At 41.6% G+C, this 21,384-nt stretch overlaps 1 protein-coding gene across 2 annotated transcripts in view; it reads right to left on the bottom strand.

The window, feature by feature from the left end:
- Window positions 1–1,436: 1,436 nt before the first annotated feature.
- egln2 (egl-9 family hypoxia-inducible factor 2) overlaps window positions 1,437–21,384 on the bottom strand; it is a 24,843-nt gene continuing 4,895 nt past the window's right edge. Inside the window, exons 1-6 of one of the 2 annotated variants that reach the window (XM_078246157.1) lie at window positions 16,340–16,624; window positions 14,336–15,838; window positions 4,864–4,983; window positions 4,528–4,664; window positions 3,113–3,180; window positions 1,437–2,983 (exon numbers count right to left, since the gene is read on the bottom strand). In XM_078246157.1, coding sequence (XP_078102283.1) covers window positions 2,931–2,983; window positions 3,113–3,180; window positions 4,528–4,664; window positions 4,864–4,983; window positions 14,336–15,610 — 1,653 coding nt within the window. In that variant the 5' untranslated portion in view covers window positions 15,611–15,838; window positions 16,340–16,624 and the 3' untranslated portion in view covers window positions 1,437–2,930. Of the gene's footprint in view, window positions 2,984–3,112; window positions 3,181–4,527; window positions 4,665–4,863; window positions 4,984–14,335; window positions 15,839–16,339; window positions 16,625–21,384 lie in introns of those variants that run through there. The other variant, XM_078246158.1, reaches the window with a different exon arrangement.

The following is a 21,384-nucleotide window of genomic DNA, read 5'->3' as shown; positions in this document are numbered from 1 at the left end:
TCAGAAGCTTTAAGTTTCCCTTAAATTTCCACTTAACTTCCGAATCGGAAGATGCAAATTGGATGCCAAGCTCTTCTTCCCCGTAGTGACCAGAATTCTGTTAATGCAGCTTCCTTAAATGATCTTCTTCTGGTGCTGCAGGTGCCATAGATAGGCTATAATAGATCTAAAACAATTGTTTTATTTTAGGGACTCACTTATGTTTTTTATGTATTAAACGTGTATGTAGATAAATAAAAAATGAATGAAGTGTGCTTACAGTATCTATTCACTGTACAATGTTAGTTACACACCTAAAATAAAGATCAAGACCAGATTTTTCTATCATTATCTGAGATAATCCCCAGAAACAACACATACATGACCTCTTGTATAATTCAGTTATAATCCACATGTACGACAGTGGTGTTGAGACATTTTAAAAGTCACTTTGTACTTGTTTTCAATACATTTTGTGTCTTTGATCTTCTAGGCAGTAATGTCACGAAAAGCTTTTGAATAATCATCCTGAATATAGCCTACAGTTTAACGGCGACTCAAAACATTTGCAGTAAATGGTTTGTTTTACAAAACCCTGCTGGTCCACATTAACTCGGCTCAGGTTTCTTTAATTTATTGTTTCAATCTGACCTTGAATCCAACAAGATCCCATAGATTTGGAAAATGCAATTCTGCTTATTGTACTTTTTGTCCATGCTATGTGTGTTTAAGTTCCCGGGAATACCAACATTTCTTTGTGTGTCATTTTGAGACGATGCAGACTCTTATTGAATGTTCATAAGGGTTGTTTTTTACTTTAAAAAATAAGTCAACATCTCAGCATAATGTACTATTCATCGAGTACTGTACATGATTCGGTACATTTTCAAGGCATTTATAGAACAATTCATATCATTTAAGACTTCTATCTTTTATGCCAGTTGTTTGATTATTATGATGTTTAACATGCTTCCTCCCGAGTGTATCTGTGTCCTGCACAAAAAGTCACAAAGCACAAGTTTTATTAATAACCTTTTTTTACTGTATACAACTAATGTTCTGCTTATTTTTTGTGCTCTTTGTCTCTCAAATTAGGACTTAATTACACAAGAGCTTTGGTGTACTTTTCTTCACAGTAAAACTAGAACGATTGAAACTGAAATAGTTTTGCCATTTTCACAACTGATAACTGATTACTCTTCTGACATACTAAAATGTTGTTTATTTAAGCCTGGCATATGTCATATCCAAATACACAGATGGACTTGGTGGTGATATTCATCAAAGTATACCCTGCAATTATTTTTCTGTAATTTGATCCCTCACGTAGCGAATGGCTGAGACTGATTTTAGTTTATTTTGATAATGTGTCTTGTGCTGCTCCCTTGGTCATATCTCCCTAGCTGAATAAAACTGGGACTCAGCTGGGATTTTGTCCCAGTAAATCAATAACAAAATTATTCGTGTACAAAAACAGACAGGTTTAATTAAATATTCCAAAATTAAAAAAAGGCAAACAAGTTCACTTTGTTCTCATTGTTTTAGTTTCTATTGCATTTGAATGACCATATTATCCCCAGCATGAAGGCATTAATCTACATTTTTAGTTCTATTTTTTCTATCATTAACGCATGGCATTTTAAACAATAAAGTGCTTTTTTTTTTTTTTTAAATAACCTTCTTCTTAACCAATCTGCAGACAATTTCTCTACCCTCTTTGAGACAGTGAAAATTGTCACATACATGTGCAAGTACACTTTAACACACAAACATTCAATCCCACACATGAGAACGCAGTAGTTTGACTCTGCAGTTCGCATACGGTGTATGCTTAACTCTGTGCTTTATAAAGCAGATGGTCTTTTGTTTGGGCAGAAGGTTTGTCCGACAAGTGTCCATCTTGTTAAGAACAGGTAAGAGTCAGGCTGAATGTGCATACAGGCTAATGAGCGAACACACACACACACACACACACACACACACACACTTTCATCAAACCCTGTTTTTACCCCATCACTGGAAAGTTTCCCTCTTGTCTCAAGTGTGAGCTGTGTCATACAGACAGCACTGCACATGAGTTACGTTAAAAAGTAGTGCAGCGTCACGCATTGTATCGGCAGAAAAGAAAGAAAGGTCCATGCTGGATTATTCAGCGATTTTTGTCACACTAACATTTTGAGACTGTTGCAAAATATATTTTAGTCCTAGCCTGATACTGAATAAAGAAGTCCAGAAACATTTATTGAACTACTTAGTGTGCTATATAGAGTCAAACTACAGTGTAGAGTTCTCCTCATGCAAGTTTTCAAGTGTGTGTCCCTGTAACTTTTCTCTTTTCTGTGCCTCTGTTTTTACACACGACTTGCCCACATCATGAGACAAAGGGAAATAAGTAATTCCAGGGACAACGCCATCGATTTCTACTCCTTGCGCACCTTTTCCCCCCAATGTCTGCCCACTGATTCATCATTAATGCTCCTTGTGTTTGAATTGAAAATTACACAAGAGCAGAGTAAAACAATGATTTCTCAATACATCACATCACTTATAACCAAGCACGCAAAAAGAAAAAAAAAGAAAAAGAAAAAAAAAATCATTCAACAATTCCGTTTCTTTTCAGCTTGAGGTCTTCATACATTAGTCAGCGAGACGTCAAAGTTATTTTCTTCTTCTTCCACGACGCGTAATTATGATCTCACCTCTGCCACACAATGGAGTCTGTTGTGCTCTATATCTGCCGCGTCTTTGATAAAACAGCCCGATCACATAGCGGAGAAACATCACATCGCAGCCCGTGGCGAGAATCCAACAGCTGACACTGTTAGAGTGGCATGGAGCTGCATTGATGACTGACAGTTTACCAGTGTCACCCCTGTTTGATCGCGACGTCCATTAGCAGTTCAGGAAGGCACATAATACTTTCGGAGTGCTTTCCAGTGATTAGATGAGATTTATGTCCTGCTGTTTTGGGTGACAGGCACTTGAACACCTTTCTGTCCTGATGCTACACAAGCGATAGAGAAATAGCATGTTAATTAAGTTGACCAAATATAACCAGAGGCAGTGCGTTATCAAGCTAGGAAAGAAAAAGTGAAACTGACATTGAACTACGACTAAAGAAAAGAAAGCTTACCCAATCTGTACTTCTCTTTAGCTTCAGCTCTCTCTTTGGCATCAAAGTACCAGACTGTGATGGCATAGCTGTAAAACACAAAAAAGAACAACGAGATCTTAATAATACTATGACAAGAGATATCTCTTTTGTCACTACAATATAAAACTCAAAACAAAACAAAATTAGCTGTTTTCTAGTGAAAAAATAAACTGGGCTTCAGTTTAAGCAAAACTGCCAATGAAAGGTCCATGAAATGGCTGTGACGTAAGACATTAAGTCCCTAAAATGCCCTGAATTGATAAGTAAGTTTTTAGTTTATTTACAGTTCATTTTGTCAAATGTTTCTGTTTAGGTGTAGTATATACATGTAGCTTAGCAGTGATTGAAAAACTGTATGTGATGAGGACCAAATTGCCCTTGAAAAATCTGATCAAAAAGGGTCAAAAAATTGGTCTTTGGAAGGCCATTTTTTGACCCAGCTAGAGACAACAGATTATAAAACAATATCTTGCATGACAGTGAAAAGCAGATGGCAGCAGCTGTCCAGGTCAGCAGAGGGTTAATTTCTACAGTTTCTAGTCTCTCCGGTGGGGCTGTGTTGTTTATTCCTGTCTCTTATGTCTGTGCCTCTCCAGCACGAGTCCTGCAATCGAACCTTCCTCCCCTCTACTTCCCACCGACCCCCTCAGGAAACACATACTTCCTGCCTCCGGCTCCACCTCGCCCCCCCCAGTAGCCAGATGGAATGGAGTAGAGAAGAAGAAATGCAGGAGTAAAAAGAGTATGTGTCGTGTGCTCTTGATAGACACAACTATTTGGTGCTATGATGTAAATATGTATGTGATATGTATGTAGGATGTGTGTGATTTAAATTCATTAAAAACAAGCATCCCTCCCATACTTGGGCGCATGGATATCTCAGTTGGTAGAGCGGGCGCCCATATGTAGAGGTTTACTCCTCGACGCAGCGGGCCCGGTTTCGACTCTGACCTGCGGCCCTTTGCTGCATGTCATTCCCCCTCTCTCTCCCCTTTCATTTCTTCAGCTGTCCTGTCAACAAAGGCCTAACAATGCCCAAAAAATAATCTTTAATAAAATAATAAAATAAAAAAAACAAGCATCCCTTGAGGAGAGCTGGGAAGGTGGAAAAAGAAGAGCTAAAGCACCAATAGAGTGTGTGTGTGTGTGTGTGTGTGTGTGTGTGTGTGTGTGTGTGTGTGTGTGTGTGTGTGTGTGTGCGCGTGTGTGCTATTTAACCTACTTGGCTCGTTAATTCAAAATGTATAATAAATCTACTCTTGTTTCCAGTGCAAACTGTTAAATAATTCATCCACTCATTTACACTTTATTTACATTATAATGAACATGGTGTATAAAATAAAAACCATAACATAACTTTATATGCGTGTATAGCATATTTATGAGTTACTGACCGAGTGGCGTAGGCTGGCTTGACTTCATGTGGGTTCCTGCGGTCCGACCAGAAGATGAGCAGCCGGTCAAACAAAGGTTCGATGCTGGCTACCACATTTTTGCCTTCAGGGTAGATCTGTAGCAACCCTCCTTGTTTCTACAAACGCCCACATAACACAGTCACTCAATGTGCATGCCTGTCTGTATCAGGTGTGGGGTTTTTTTTGTGACTGTGCTGGAAATACATTATTTTTTGTAATGATCCTTATTTACTCTGCGATGTACTCATGTTTTAAAGTGTTTTTAATAAAGCAATTCTTATCTAAATGAAATGAATATTGATCGTATGAATGTACCTTGGCATCCCAGTTCTTGTTGAGATAGTAAATACACGTGATGCAGCGTCCGTCACCGTTAGGGTTGTCAACATGGCGGACGTACCCTGCCCCGTTCCCTGGGTAACAAGCAACCATCGCCTAAAACAGAAGAAATGGGAATTGTTAGCTGTGCATTTTTGTCCACCTTAGACTGTAAAAGACAAACACTAGATGGAGCATCGTGACAAAATATTTTTTTTTTTAGTTTTGACAACACGTGCTGGATAAGATGGCAGTGACCTAAGGTATTTATTCTCTCGCCATTTGGCTCTCCTACTGCTCCATTGTAAACTGTTTTCCAGGGGGACTTTCTGCATACTTAATGCAATATAACATGATGTAATTTGTGAAACACAGTCACGAAGAGGGAGAAGGAGCAGAGAATTGTGTCAGCTGTTTTTTCCAGCTACAAAATGATCTGCAGATAGAATATCCACGTTCAAACAATGGTCTTGCGCTGGTATTTCCCCTGCTTGACGTCTATGTGTTGGAGGCTGTGAAGCAGGAGAGCGCTGCTTTCTCTGGGAAATCCGAGGGAACCAAGACCTGCGTGAGAGCTCTTCAGTCAATGTGCATTCCAGACCAGGGCCACTGTGGGACCTTCGCACTGTAAATGTACTGCAATGGGGTGAAACTGCACTAAGCAGCCTGTGTCACTATGACGTACCATCAGCTCATGTTTCAGGCTGGAGTTGTGTAAATAGTTTCCAAACTGTCTCCCAGCGGCTGTAGCAAAGCATCAGTATTTTCCTGCTCTGCTGAGACAGAGAAGGAAACGTCTACAGCTGAGTCACTGACTGACATCAGCCTATGCCGGCGGATAGAGATTCCAGGTGATGATAGTTGGCAGCGTGTAGAGTAATAACCTCTCTTTTATCTCTCCAGGCTGACAACAAAGGAGGATAGTGTCACTGTCTTGACTTATATTGTTCTACATGGGAAGCAAAAGTTACAATATCAGGAGTCACTTCATCACTTCAGCTCTGTTCACGGACACTATCATGTATGACTAACTGGTTCTGCACTGCTGTACTATCGATTTAACTCGCCTACCACGCTATCTTGTAAGCCCTCGCACTACAGTGTGAGAGTCTTAACCCTGAGGAGATCAGACAGCGCTGGCACATATTTCTAACGACAAACGCACCTGTTCTCGTGTTATTTGTGAAACTCAAATAAAAGTGATGTTTTGTGTAGGAGGGCTTCGGTCAGAGAGCACACTGCCCTCCCCCACCTCCTCTTGTGGGGCGGCAGTGTGCTCCCCACAAGAGGAACATGAGGTGTTTCTCTCCTCATTCGCAGCCAAGTGAGTCTGGTTGTGTGACTCTGTTCAGCCGCCATTGTTAGCTCTCATTACTGACTAACTCGTGCAGTCAGAGCTCATTAACCTCCGGACCTTTTGCTCCGGAGCTCCGGCAGACAATGGCAGACCTACTGCGTCAATGCACACAAGAAAACTATGTGTTGATCGTGATCATCACAAACATTATTGTAATCCGAATGCGATTTAGAATAAATAGAAGTTCCTTTAATTTTGTTTGTTTTTTGAACATTCGTCAATTGGTCTCTTCATATGTGTGTGTGTGTGTGTGTGTGTGTGTGTGTGTGTGCGCGCGCGCGTGTTTTTCATTTTAAAGCAACAGCTCGGATAAAGCTACCCTGAGTTTTTGACCATTTGTAGCGCTTGGGAGCAATGTTGTAAAGAGTGGGCCTTGTTTGTTTGTCGTGCACATTAATCTTTTATGAAATTTAATACAAATATTCCGTGTTCAAGGATGGATTTTCTCTATACACATAAGGATGAGAGTGTTTATTTGCATTTATTCAAGGAAGTGTGTTTTCCCAGTACACAGCTTTTATCAACATGGTTCCAGTCTTAACAACTGTAATTAACAACAATAAACATTTAATATGCCAGACCAGACAGCTCAGCCCAAGCCTGCAGCATAAACACATCACACACACACACACACACACACACACACACACACACACACACACACACACTATCATGTCTATATCAAAGCTTGCACAAGACAGGCATATAATTTAGATGGAGGTTTATGTTATTTATTCTCCACCAACTCTAGGCTTTACAAACACTTTACTGGTATTCAAACCAGTTTCACATACATATGCACGGTTACAATCTCCTTCTGTCAGTAGCTTACACACACAAACACACACACACAAACGTTCAGTCACACAGCGTGACACAACACGTCTTGATCCTATCTGTCGTTTCTGCCCTGCTCACTCTTTCATCTCTACCAAGATCTGTGCCCACAGTGAGTGAAAGTTTTAATTGGCACCAACCACCTGTCTGCCATGCACCACGATGAATGGCCTAATGGCATCACAGGGTAGATACCTGAGCTGCCAAGGTGACGGCCGGGCAGTCAGGACAGGCTGCCGTGGACAAGGAACAAAAATAAACTCCAACACATATTCTGATAAGAGGAGTGATGGTAGAGAGAGGGGTGAGGGGATAGTTAAGCTTGAACAAACACAGCGAGTACTGCTTGTCAAGGAGAAAGAGGGGAAGAACATACATATGTATGTTTGTGAGGCTGGGGAAGCAGGGGTCAAAACAGAGAGAAGGACGTTGCTGGTACTCAAAAACACTGAAGAGAATTTAGCAAACAAAAATTTGTTTTTTTCCCCCCCTCCTGATACTAATTCCAATTCCTCAATTTAGGGTATCTGTGGATATCTAATCTCCAATTTGATATTTCCCACATTAAAAATGTCTATACCACATCGTGTCGAACACATCGTGATTATTTTTATTTAAGGTAACATAAAGCCAAGGATTGCTGTGCTGCTAAAAGAAAATGAGCCGGCGGCTTGCCATGACCTAATGTCAGTCACTGAGAGCTGAAATAATCAACTGGAATGACATTGACGAAGAAACTATATTTAATGTAGCTCACATGTGCTATTCTTGCATGTGCAAGTAGAGAGAAGATGATGTATGCAATCCAAATACAGAAAGAAAGATTATGTACAGATTATACCATATGGTTACTCATTTCAATGGGCAAACTATTTTAATTTTATGATAGTATACTCTTCTCTTTTTTTTTTTTTTTTGGGCATTTTCGGCCTTTATTTTGACAGGACAGCTGAAGACATTAAAGGGGGAATGACATGCAGCAAAGGGCCGCAGGTCAGAGTCGAACCCCGGCCGGCTGCGTCGAGGAGTAAACCTCTACATATGGGCGCCTGCTCTACCACCTGAGCTATCCAGGCATCCTACATTCTCAATTCTCAATTAACTCCTTATGTAGAGTGCAGGGTCAACTACAGACCAGCAGCTCTGGAGCTGGAAGAGAATCTCTGGTCCAGTCGTGTCCACTTTAAAACTGCAGTGTTTATTGCTATTATTGCTACTATATTGTTCGATCAAATCAGATGAAAACAAATCAACTTGCTCATGAATTCCAGAATAAAGAGCTAGACAAAACAATCATTTCTTCAAGCAAACTTATGAAAAGTGTGTGTTGACAGGCTGAAAAGGTCTGCGAGAGTGTCCTCAAACTCCTCTCAATTTCACAGTGGGACAAGCCGGAGCCCTTATGGGAATCTCACATCACAGTATGAGAGTCCATGTTGGGAGTGGGCCAGGGTCTTGCTTAAGCGTACTTCAGCACGACAGAGGTTTGCCATCTCTGGGGTTGAAACCACTTGACTCAATAACTGTCAAGCAGCAGAGCCATCTTGCTTAATTTCCACAGCTGATGAATCACAAGCAGTCTGGGCGAGACATTGTATGATGTTAATCAGGTTCAGTTATTATTAACAGTTTCTACCAGCTTGGATTTGAGAAAAGGGAAGGATGAATTAAACTGAATGATGATGAACTGCTTTGTCCCTCCCAGCTTATATCTGTGCTGTGTTCCTGGCTGCTTCTATAAGCTGGATAATGGTTTCTGAGGACATAATAACCTTAGATCCTTTGATTTATGGATGAACTACAGAATAAACAATGCTGGACTGGTTTCAACTGATCTGTGTTTACTATAAGAGGTTACAAAGTAGTGATATATGTGTGTGTGTGTGTGTGTGTGTGTGTGTGTGTGTGTGTGTGTGTGTGTGTGAGAGATGTCCATAGGTCAGTAGGGCATTGTTTGCTCTGATAAATGAAAAAGCTGAGGTCCTTGAAAAGTTTCTGCCCTGTTTTAGGCAGTCACCATATTCAGAGAAGGCGCTGCTATCTGTACCTTTAATAAGGAATAGATTGTTGAATTAGAAGCATAATCAAATATTCAACTGTCATCTTTTTTTTGTTGTTGTTGAATATTATAGTGGTTATATTTTATGTGAACATAAAACAAAAAAAAGCTGGAAGATTTGCTCAGCCCCTATGAGTCAGGTCTGCTTTGGCACCAACGGCACTTATTATGCATGAGTCACCTCTGAACATTAGAGAAACACACTGTGGTGTGAGTGAGTGAGTGAGTGAGTGAGAGTGTGTGAGAGAGAGAGAGAGAGAGAGAGAGAGAGAGAGAGAGAGTGTGTGTGTGTGTGTGTGTGTGTGTGTGTGTGTGTGTGTCCATACCTTATACTAATTCTAACTTGAAAAGTGCGAAGTGCATTTTAGGACTGCAACTAACGATTATTTTCATTGTTTATTAATCTGATCTGATATTTTTCACAATTGATCGATTCATTATTTAGTCTGTAAAATGTCAAAATATAGTGAAAAATGTCTATCATTTTAAATGGATACTACATTAAATTAAGGTGACGTCTTCAAATGCTTGTTATGCCTGACAAGAAATCCAAAACCCAAAGATATTAATTTTACTATGAGATAAAACAGAGAAAAGCAGGTGGAGCCAGAGAAGGTTTGGCTTTTTTTTTTTAAGCTATCCATCCATCATCCATGATTCATCCAAACAAGCTAGCTAGGAGGCATGTTGCCACATTGTATGACCTCAAGCTCCAGCCTGCATGGTGGTATTGCTGAGCTCTACGGCTCTGGTTCCGGGAGTGATTTTCACCATTCAATATCTCCATTTGCGTTTCATTAAATGCATTTAAAAAGAGTTTTAAGCCTTCAAGCCAACCAGCTACAAGATAAATCAGGACCATAACACATTTGATTTGGTGCAAAAGAACATTTTGAAAACTGCAAAAAAAAAGGGCAAAGGTACAAGACGATCACAGACATTAATGGTAGCAGCTTGCTATAGCCATTCACAGGTTCGCTGGTGCGGTTAACATTTCTGAGCTCCACCAATCAGAGACATGGCTGTTATGCTTAGGATTGTGGGTAGTGTAGTATTTCTCCATGACATCGTGAATAAAACATGTTTTTCTTAAAACAAGGTGGATATCATATGGCAGACTGATCTCACAAAGTGGCATATGTATGACATGCCAATTCGTATGCCGTTTTTGCGTGTTATCAAGACGCATAATCGTTTTTTAACGTGTTTATCAACGCCGTTTGGCCTCCATTGACTTACATTACATATGAATTATCACCATAGCGAGTAGTATGAAAGGACAGCGGTTGGTTGGGGTGGTGGATGGGTAAAACACAGGACTTTCACCCAGGAGAGCCGGGATTGTGTCCTGTGTTTGGTGTTTATCAACCGTTTTTTAAAATTTCTTTTAATAATGCCTTCCCCAATGTTCTTTTCCTAAACCCAACCGTTTATTGTTTTCTTAAGCGTGTGCCGTTGGTCACCGTCGTGTTTTTGTTGTTTTTTAGTGTTACTAAAGCCTTTCCCAATGTTCTTTCCCTAAACCCAACCATGAAAAACCAAAACAATTTTTCATGCGTGTGACGTTCTCGCGATAGCACAATAATAGCTCAAAATGTGTACGGATAACACGCCATTTGGCTTTAGGAAAGTGGCGTGTATGTTTACGCAAAGTCATGATGCCATGTTGCGTATGGACTTCTGGCTTCTACAGAGGCATAATCCTTTGTTTCACAATCTCGTAGCTCGTGGGAAGTCTTCCTTAGATGGTTTAGACCAGGCGTCTTCAACGTTTTTTTAAGCCAAGGACCCCTTAACTGAGAGAGACGGATTAGGGACCCCTTACTACTTATATTGTATAAAATGATGTTGCATATTAAACTACGACTAAAATAATGTGTGGGTGGCCTAAAGCCTGTATACATACAGTACATTTTAGTGCATAGAATACTGTTAAAAAAAAAAAATTGTTGGCATTATTTTATAAATCATGTTTTAATGTTAAACATACTTGAAATGAACTGTATCTCTGGATGTCTACCTTGGTGACTACCTTACCTATAGGCCAGTAAGCCTATCATCAATGTTGTTGTTTTTCACAAATAGGCTGATTTGTCTTTGCTAGTAATATGTCTGATTCACGTAAGACAATTTGTTTTTTGAAAAAAAATTTCAAAAAATGTACAATAATTTGGTGCCCCCCCCCCCCCCCGCAGTAACTCTGAGGACCCCCTAGGGTTCCCGGACCCCCTGTTGAAGATCTCTGGTTTAGACTTCGTTGCTAATAATCAAAATCCTTATGGAGAAAATGAATCTGATTTTTACTTCCGGAACCACACTGTCGAGCTCTACAGGCGGGGCATCTGAGGACACACTGCTGCAGGAGACGTTCTCTTTATGCCAAAGCTTCTGCTGCATCGCCCCTTCTCACTCGCTCAACACTATCCTCCCACTCCTTGCTCACCCAGCTCCTTCCAATCTCACTTCCAGTCTATCCCCTCCCCCTTCGTGTGAGACGTTCCCTGCACCAAGTTGTTTTTCTTTACCCCACAATACAAGACTTTCCCACCTTAACCCTTCACTGTTTCAACTAAATCACCATTCCATTGTTAACACTCTAATCCTCTCTACTGTATGTCTCATTATTTTGGGCATTGCCAGTCCCTCGTAGTACATCCCCCTAGTACATCTTTTTCATACACAATGCAGAGCTCTACTCTGTATGGGCCTGTTACCAAGGTAACGGCTGGGAAATATTTTGTCCAAGCAGCAAATAAGGGGGTTGATAAGACGAAGGAGAAAAGCAGTGAAGTAAAGGACAGGGGAAAGGAAAAGCAGGTCAGAATAAAAGACAAGAAGGAAAGTGAAAAAAATAATTAAGGAACTAGTAGAAAAAAAAGAAGGTTTTGGGATTAGGAGGACGGAAAAGACGCAGTGACCTTCTATCGGAATGTACTCCACCCTGATTCTCCTCTTTTCTTTTCCTATCACTTCCTCTCTCTTTCTCTCATGCACAGTCCATCATTGCATCTTTCGCTAAGTTGTCTCCTGCCCTCCTCTACAGGAACACCAGCCAGGACATTTTGTACTTTGCAGCATTGAACTTCTTTTTTTACTTATACCACAGTTAAACGGAGATATCTGGCTAATTGGTGTTTGGCAATTTTTTACCTGGAAATCACTTGGTCATCGCCATGCCAAATTACAGAAAATTAATAACTTTGTTAGCAATAGATAAACACAACATTACATCCTGATAAGCTTCTCGATAGGTATAGATATATAAACAACAGTGCTATATAACAAAGCTGGCATCCATCAATACAAATTTAGCAACCCCAGAATTATCTCCTCTTGTTCTAAAATCCTGTTCCTTCCCAGGAGATCACTTCTCTTGACTGTTTTCAAGCCTCATACAAGTGCCAACCTGAGCGATACAATACAAGAAACATGCAGAGCAATATATTTTATATTCACTTAATTTCAGTATGCACTGGTGAATAGCATAACCGCAATCAAATGAAGTTGCAAAGCAGAAAGTATTATTTTTTTAAACTAACTGAAGCTGCCTCTTCTTCAGAACACGCACGTGAATCGAGACGACAGCTTTGATGGGTTTTTGATTTCATAGATTAAATCCACTTCAGTCATGAAAGGAAGCTGCAGCTCTAGGTGTCAACAGATAAAGAGGGTTTTTATATTATTGCTTACTAAGTGAGACAGCATTTGTGCGTAGTAGAATGCAACTCATAAGTAGGCAGAGATTCCAAGTATTTTGCACTCTCAACTGCAAATTTGCACAATCTTGAGAGAGAAATGTTCTGTTAGCTCACCCGTTCCAATATAGTCACTGAACTTTCCTGTTTTGCTGTCATTTTGTCACAGTCTATGCATGGCTTTGACTTGAAAGCAGCTCAGAAAGCCCATATTTAAGAGAGCAAAAGGTGCTGGTATGAGGCCAAACTGGTGGCTGTTTAAACACTACATCGAACTAGACATGCACAGAGGGCAAGGTGCTGTGTGTGGTGTTGCACAGATGAACAAGGTTGTGAGGCCAATGCATTGCGAAGAGGGTGCTGTAGATGATTAAATATCAAACATGGAGACGGGTACACAGATGGAGATGGTTTTAGACAAATTCTCACGTGTGTTCATTAAGTGGTTTAATATGAATAATGGCCACTTTGCTATAAAAAAAAAAAGTATATTTCTAAACATTTACTCAACAGTCTTGTTTCTCGTTCAAATGTTTCAAACCACACCAATCTGCATTGTCTGGATCTGTTATATTGTAAATCTTGAATGAACAAGCTGAAACACTGAGAACATTGATGGGGAACAGTTTGGACTGGCATGAAATGGAGAGACAGACAGACAGACAGACAGACAGACAGACGAAAAGACTGAATAACAGCTCACTTAATGTGAGTGTTTTACACTCTATTGCATTTGCATGTCAGGGGAAAACATTAGCAAAGAGACTGTAGACACTGTAGAGTGTACACATAGATTCAGGATGAAGAATAAACCAGACTTCAGTCAGAACGGGACACTAACTGTGCATGGCATTTGAAAAACATCAATGAAAAAGAGAAGCTAAGATAGTCACGTTAGAATAAAGAGAAAACATGCGGCTCACGTGGCATGAGATATGAAAAAAACAAACCCACTCTCCTACGTCAGCACCACGTTTGCATGGGTGAAAATGGGGATAGAAAAAGTTGTCTTCAAAGTCCAAGATAAAGTGATGGCAGAGGAGATACAGAGTTTTTCTTCTTCTGGGTACCAGTGATATGAAGGTAGGGACAGGGGCAAACTTAGGCACGGTTCTATACCCAGGCACAGGGCCAGTTTAGGGTGAACGCTCAACCCGCAGCCCCCTTATCAAGCTCACATGTGACAGAAACACAGAAGGGCTCATCCTAACCGATGCTCAGCTCACTCTCCAACTGTGGTGTAAGTGGGTGAGTGTGTGTGTGTGTGTGTGTGTGTGTGTGTGTGTGTGTGTGTGTGTGTGTGTGCGTGCGTGCGTGCGTGCGTGCGTGCGTTTGCCTGCCTGCATGTCGACGTTAGAGAAGAGAGATAGAGCAGAGCAGATATGACACAACCCACAACTTGCTCAAAATGTAATGCTATCATCAGAGTGGCTTGTTTGTAGCCTGTGTTGTCTCTGACATAACCCTGCCTGACTTCCTCTCACCTGACCCCACCTGTCCCCACCCTGTTCCTCATCTCACCTTAGTGCGTCCATTGATGACACAGTCCCCCAGCTGTCCATTGGCAGCGCTGTACATGACGGCCTCATCAATGTAAGCCATCAGCGCCCCGATGCTCTCGCACCCGGGCTCTCGTCCCTCAACCCAGGCGATCTGGTCTCCCCGGATGCTCCGAGAGGGAATGCTCTTCTGGCTCACCAGCTGCCCGCCCCGAAATTTTCCACTGCGGTTTAGGACCTCCACCTCTTCCAGGACCCTGTCGCCCAGCTGAGGGCTCAGGAAGTTATCTTTCACACAGATGCCATAGTACTTCATGCAGGGGATGATGTACTGCTGGGCTATGTGCTCTGCTGACCAGCCAGCCCCTGCAGAAGGTGGTGGGGTCGGGATGCACTCAGCTTCGACGTGGGAGGTCTGGCTGGGTGCAGCTGGCAGGCCTGAAGAGGCCACTTTATGTGCGTTGTGCTGGTTCATATGATGGGTTAAGGGAGATTGGGGATTGACACAGTGCACGTGATTGATAGTCATTTGGTTGCTATGAGAACTGTTGCTGCAGTTGACAGTGACCATAAGCGGGGCAACTGCTCGGGCCAGTCTGGGGGCCTCTGAAGACTTGTGAGCCGCACTTCCATCTTCCAACCTCCTCCACTTAGAGTCTGAGTCTCCAGCAGCAAAAACTGGGTCCACAGAACTTCCTAACCCGGGTGACCCCATTATGAGACCGTTAGGAGTTCCTGACCCCATGTCCCGGTTCTCTCCAGCTCTGCGTTTCTGTTGTTGCACCTGTCTGGCTTTCAGGTCACCACTGATCCTCCTCATTACTAAAGGACACTTCTCATGAGCTGGCCGGTCTGCGTTCTCCGCCAGACGGGCTCTGCTGGTGAGGGGGTACATAGGGCTGCCTGTCACCCCCACCACCCCATTGATTTGTACCGGATAACCGTTTGGCGTGTGAGCCAAAACGCCTGCTTGGCTTCCCTCCACGGTGGCAGATGGAGACACCACCCCGCCATTGTAGAGCGGCACGCCGGTTTTGGACTGCTTCGTCGGGGTTGTGATTGCAGGGGAGTCGGTCTGAGAGGCCAGACCCGCGAGTAACTCCGCGGCCGTTGGACTCCCGACCGGCGCCGCGCAGAAGCCGTTAAGCCCCATGTCCGATCGGTGTGTGTGGTGAATCTCTGCCGCTCCGAAGACGCTCTGCTGGCCGCTCGTCCTTCTCTCCTGCGAGGCTGAAACAGCGACGGATCCGCGGGAAGAGCTTGGGTTTAAAAGGTCCGTGTGTCCCAAGCTCTCCATTTCACCTCGTCATCTGCTGGATGCGCACGTAGCTCACGTCCTCGCTTCATTTTCTAGCTCAGCTGCTGCTTTCTCTGATGGAGAGGATCTTTGCCACAGCCACTAGAAGTTGCATGTCCAAGTCCTCTTCTACTTGCCTTTATTTCACCAGTTACTCTCATTTAGTACTCTCAAGCTGAGTATTTGTTTTTATCCGTTTTATAAACATGTTGAGGCTGTGCAGGATATCTGTGGAGTAAAATGATACACTTTAGGCCTAATAATAGCACACTGCAGACCACTTGTCACAGTGAGTTGTGAATAAGTAGTATATTGTGCAATGCATTTAGCCTTAAATAGCCTAGGACAAGAATACAGTGTAACAAAATAACATAATTAAGTAGCGTATAGCTATGTTGCAAATAGCTGAGTAAGTAAAAAAGAAGAGAAATAAAGGCTAACAAAAACTTACTTTTACTGACAGTCATTTACACTGAAGTTAGACTGAAATTAGACTGAATTTAGAAACGTGTCACCAAAAAGACAGCCTATAGATTTAGGCTTTCGTCTTTATCAGCTATTGATTACCAACTTATGATCAGGTCCCTCCTTAAAAAAAAGAAGTATACCAACACCATTGTATTCATTCAGTTGAAAAACACAATTCAGAATGATTTCACACTCTGAATTGTTGTTGAACATTAGCCTAAATGTGCAGCTGTAACGCCAAACAGTTTAAACACCGCTTACCTACGGCAGCCTGTAGCAATGCAAATCCACAGTGAGCGTACGTGACAGACTGAGAGTACGCATGCTATTTCCGGGATTGTCTTGCCCGTGTGTGCGTCCCATCCAATTTTCTTGTAGGTTATAAATAAAAATCCAGGCAACCAGCGCCGGACATTAAACTCAACCGAGGGACGGAGGGAGATGCTCGGAGCCACACGAGGTCCTCTCAATCGCCCAAAAAAAAGTCCTCCATTGTATCGGCGAGTGGCCCTACTTTTCCCCGCCTCTCTCTCTCTCTCTCTCTCTCTCTCTCTCTCTCTCTCTCTCTCTCTCTCTCTCTCTCTCTCTCTCTCTCTCTCTCTCTCTCTCTCTCTCTCTCTCTCCTGTCATTTACATTAAGTCTACACAGGCCATGCGACCTCTGCTGCGGCCGACCTTCAACTGCACTGACATAAACCTCCACAGCATAATAAGAAAATACTTTTAATGAAAAGATTGCTTTGACATTGTTCTACCGCAATATACCCTGCAGAAACACAGCTTTGGTATTCGGGAAAGGCTTTCATAATAAACTTCGTAGGCCTATAAGTTAAGTCACAAAGGGCTCCCCTACCAGTTTCTGCGAATAAGACAATAAATGTAATACATTCAAGTTACAACTACATTAGACCTATATAACCATTGCACTGCAGTCCCCTATACAATAGCCTACTACTTTTTTTTGGCAGTTTAGCAGGCTATAATACTTAGTGTAATAATATAATTAGTATAATACTCTATCCAAGTCATGCATTGAAAATGTCACTTCAGTAAAAGTCTGTAAGCTATTTATTTATTTTTTATCAAATTGTGCTTAAAATAATGCAGAAAAATGGAACCTGTGAGTGCTATACTAATAGCAGCATATTATATATTGAAATATTACATTTTTTTCCCTCTGATTGTGTTGCATTTTGCTTCCTGTGTAACCATTCTTATCTGTATTGTTTGTTGAATGAACATTATAAGTTATTTTAAATTGCAACAAAAAAATAACATTGGGAAAGTCAACTGAGAATTTTGACAGATGAGATAATTCGGTGAATGCCTGACAAACCAAGATACTTTCTATTTCTATTACCCATTTCAACTATTTCCCTCAGACTAAATACAGTTCTATCTTATCTTATATATGTATTAATTAGAGGGCAGTGACAGTAAGCTGTTTGTTTTTATATCAGTATTGGGACTGAGTGAGTCTGTTGCTGAACGCATGGTGTCAGACCTTCTCTGACCTCAACATTAAACTATAGGCTTGCTTAGCTTTGCTTACATTATACATTATTGTCCATCTATATGTTTGTGTTGCAGGAGGAAGTGAGGTAATGTGCTGTTATAAAGCCAGGCCTGGGGTTGGGATGGTGGATTTAGCGCCTCACCCTGAGGGATTAGAGACACAACACTGGCATGCCATATCCATCAACTGCTTCCAGTGCAGCCCTGTCTCAATCTATGGTTGGACCTGGAGAGCAGCCATGTGATGCCATGCTGGGAGCCAGCCTACCACTCATCATACAAGTATGCTGTCTATGTAAATGCAGATCGAGATCATCTTCAGCATAAGCAGTCACCCACAATGAGGCTTTAGAGCACATAAGCTATTATAAACATGTAATTCACAGGCATTTACAGGTAAGTAAAGTAATGCAACAAATACATAATACTGTACACACCACATACAGTACATGTATATACATGCATAACAATGTACATTTCATGCAGGCTCATACACACTTTTGTATGTAAAAACAGTGGGTTACTATCAGGTAAAATCGAAGGAATAGTTAGACATTTTGGGAAATAAATTGAGTTGAGTTACTGTGAGGTTGCCAGAGAACAGGTGGAGGAAGTCACTTCACTTGCACATTAGTCTCGCATTGCCAGACCTTCCTCAACAGCGCCGCGGAGGAAGGTCTGGCTAGTCCACACATCACTCCGGGATAGGATAAAAACATGCTCTGGTTTATTGGCATTTCTTTACACCAATCATAGTCTATATCCTTGACGTTCCACTTCCTGGATTGCTCCGTTACCGATAGAAATTCCGTCGGATTTCACCCATTTAGGCCGGGACTTGGGCTTCCTTTGTGTTGGCATTTTAAACTCTGGTCGATTTATGAGGACTATGGTTAACCTTTTCTCAGATCTCTGCAGGGTAAATCCAGACAGCTAGCTAGACTATCTGTCCAATCTGAGTTTTCTGTTGCACGACTAAAACAACTTTTGAACGTACACATCCACCAACACAAGTTCCTTCCCGAGGCTATTTTGCAGCGGCACTGCGGCTTTTCCCGGTGCCTAGCACTGCCCAAGACTATTGTGATTGGTTTAAAGAAATGCCAATAAACCAGAGCACGTTAATCTCCCATCCCGGAATGCTGTGTGGACTAGTCAGACCCTCCTCCGCAGCGCCGCATTGGAGGAAGGTCTGGCAAAGTGAGATTAAACCAATCACAATTGTCTTGGGCAGCACTAAGCACTGGACGCCATTACGGTGCCACTGCAAAATAGCCTCGGGAAGGAACTTGTTTCGGTGGAACATGTGGACGTTCAAAGGTTGTTTTAGTCGTGCAACAGAAAACTCAGATTGGACAGATAGTCTAGCTAGTTGTCTCGATTTACCCTGCAGAGATCTGAGGAGCAGTTAACCGTAGTCCTCATAAATCGACCGGAGTTTAGAATTACAACACAAAGAAAGCGGAAGGTGAGGGACATCCGGCCGAAAATGAGGGACATCCGGCGGATCTTCCGGCAGCACCGGAGCAATCCCCTAAATGAATCGTCGTCGATATATAGACTCACTTGCACATAACCCCCACAAAAACAAAAATTGTCATTTTTACAGTTTATGTACAAATGAATGATATGAGATAAAACTTGGTAATCAGTGAGCTATGCCTTTTGACAGATCCAGGCTAGCTGTTTCCTTTTGTTTCCCGTCTTTGTGCTAAGCTAAGCTAACCGACCTGCTGTACTGTAGCTTCACATGTACTGTACAATAATGCGAGTGGTATCAATCTTCTCATCTAACTCTTAGCAAGAAAGCAAATGTATTTCCCAAAATGTGGGACTATTCCATTTGGCACTCTTCATGGGGAGGAGGATAATAACATTGAGTAGTGAAGCTGAAGAGAAGATGGGATTCAATGTGTTGAGCTTTATAATAGACCCATCATGCTTTGGATCGATCATGTCTGACTGCATGCTTGTTGAGTCGTTGAACTCAACCGAGCAAATACTGTTACACAGTCAGAGATCAAAATATAATTCTAGATTTTATTGTACCATTGAGGGACTGTGTATTTGTGCAATACTTCATGACGTGAATCTGATTAGATTTATGGTCCCATTTTAATTAACTGAGTGAAAGAAAACTCTAAATTGGTAAAGGAATTCCACAGGAAATTAACAATAGTTCATTAGTCATGACATAAAGCTGTCACACAGTATAATACTTCCATTGGGTTTGTGGGTGGGCACAAGAAATATAGGAACAAATTTTAGGACCATCATGAAGAATGACACATCGTTTGGCTTTATGGAATAAGGAACTTGTTTGGGAAATGTTTCATCTGTGGTCAGTAGATCATGTTTCTGTTCATCATCTCAGCACATCTGCCACATGACTACAACAGGTTACCGTAATGAAGGCTTTAAACACCAGTGTATAGATCAAAGTTCATTTTATTGCCATTTTATTGTTAATGGAGCACATCTGAGACCAGCCCAACGAGGATGTGTAGCATGTACTGTATGTTTTAATTTTTCAGATTTGTATTGGTCTTGACCTGAAAATCTAAATGTGACCAGGAAGTTTAGTGTGACTCTGCGGAGAACACAGTTGGCCGAAGATTAACCCTAATTAAGTGCGAAGAAATCAGTAAAAGGTAGTGTGCTTAAAGGAAACAAAGGAAATTCTTACCACCAACGTTTTCCAGAATGACTCTATTCTCAAGTCACACAGCTTACACAAGTGCGTTGACAAGAAATAACACATCCCTCCAAGTTTCACCACTGCCAAGCAAACAGAATATGATATTACTGTTAGAATGACACCATTGTTTTCATAGCAGTGAGAGATGAATGATGATTCATTGTTTGGCTTTGACTGTAGTGGAGAATATGCACTAAGTTTTTGCATTGCCCAAGGTAGTGTTTTGAACAGCCCACAACATAATAAAAGCCTGGCATATCATTTAACATGATTACAGCAGACATAGGTGGTGATACAAGCACACACATGTGCAAACCATTAGCCCGTGATGTATGCATTAACAATGTAATGGACATAAGAGTTATGATCAGAGAAAACAAGTGGCCTCAATATAAATCAGGGTTTCCATATACCAGGAGATCAAAACAAAAGCTGTACCATAATTAAAGGAAAAAACAACATTCACACACCTGCAACATTAAATAACCCAGACAGCTTCCCATCCTGTATCCTGTAGTGTTGGTAAATTATGGGATTTTTCCTAAAAATAACTTACAATGCACAGACTACATAAGGAAATATGATATGACATATATCACATTAGCTAAAAATGGAATACCTGTGTATTTAACAGGTTTTTAGTTTGTTTTAAGTTGGTATGTATTCATGCAGTTCACTAACTTCTTGAGCTGTAATGTTGCTCCTTTAAATAATGTCAGTTATGCGTTTGTCTGCTGATCAGTTGACACTTGTATTCAATGCTTGTTTGTCCCAAAGACTGAAAAACAGTGTACTCTTTGCCAAGGTCAGTGCTCACAGCACAGCTGGCTGGAAACCCTTAACACAGACTAGTGCAGCGCTGCACGTACACACATCTCCTCCTCCTCCTCCTCTCTCTATTTATCTATCTCTCTTTCCTCTTTTCTGTTGACACCGCAGGATTCAAGCAGAGAGGATAACGAAGAGTTAACAGATAGTCCAGGCCTGTAAGTGGCCTTGCTTACTTTGTCATTTGCTGTGCTTTCAGACTGAGAGGTGGCCATTAACAACATTCAGCAATTCTGGTGTAGATGTACGTGAAACTGTGTGTCTG

Source organism: Sander vitreus, chromosome 3 (assembly GCF_031162955.1).
Source record: "Sander vitreus isolate 19-12246 chromosome 3, sanVit1, whole genome shotgun sequence".
NCBI lineage: Eukaryota > Metazoa > Chordata > Actinopteri > Perciformes > Percidae > Sander > Sander vitreus.
Note: the sequence above shows the minus strand (reverse complement) of the source record. Positions and strands in the feature narration are given on the sequence as shown.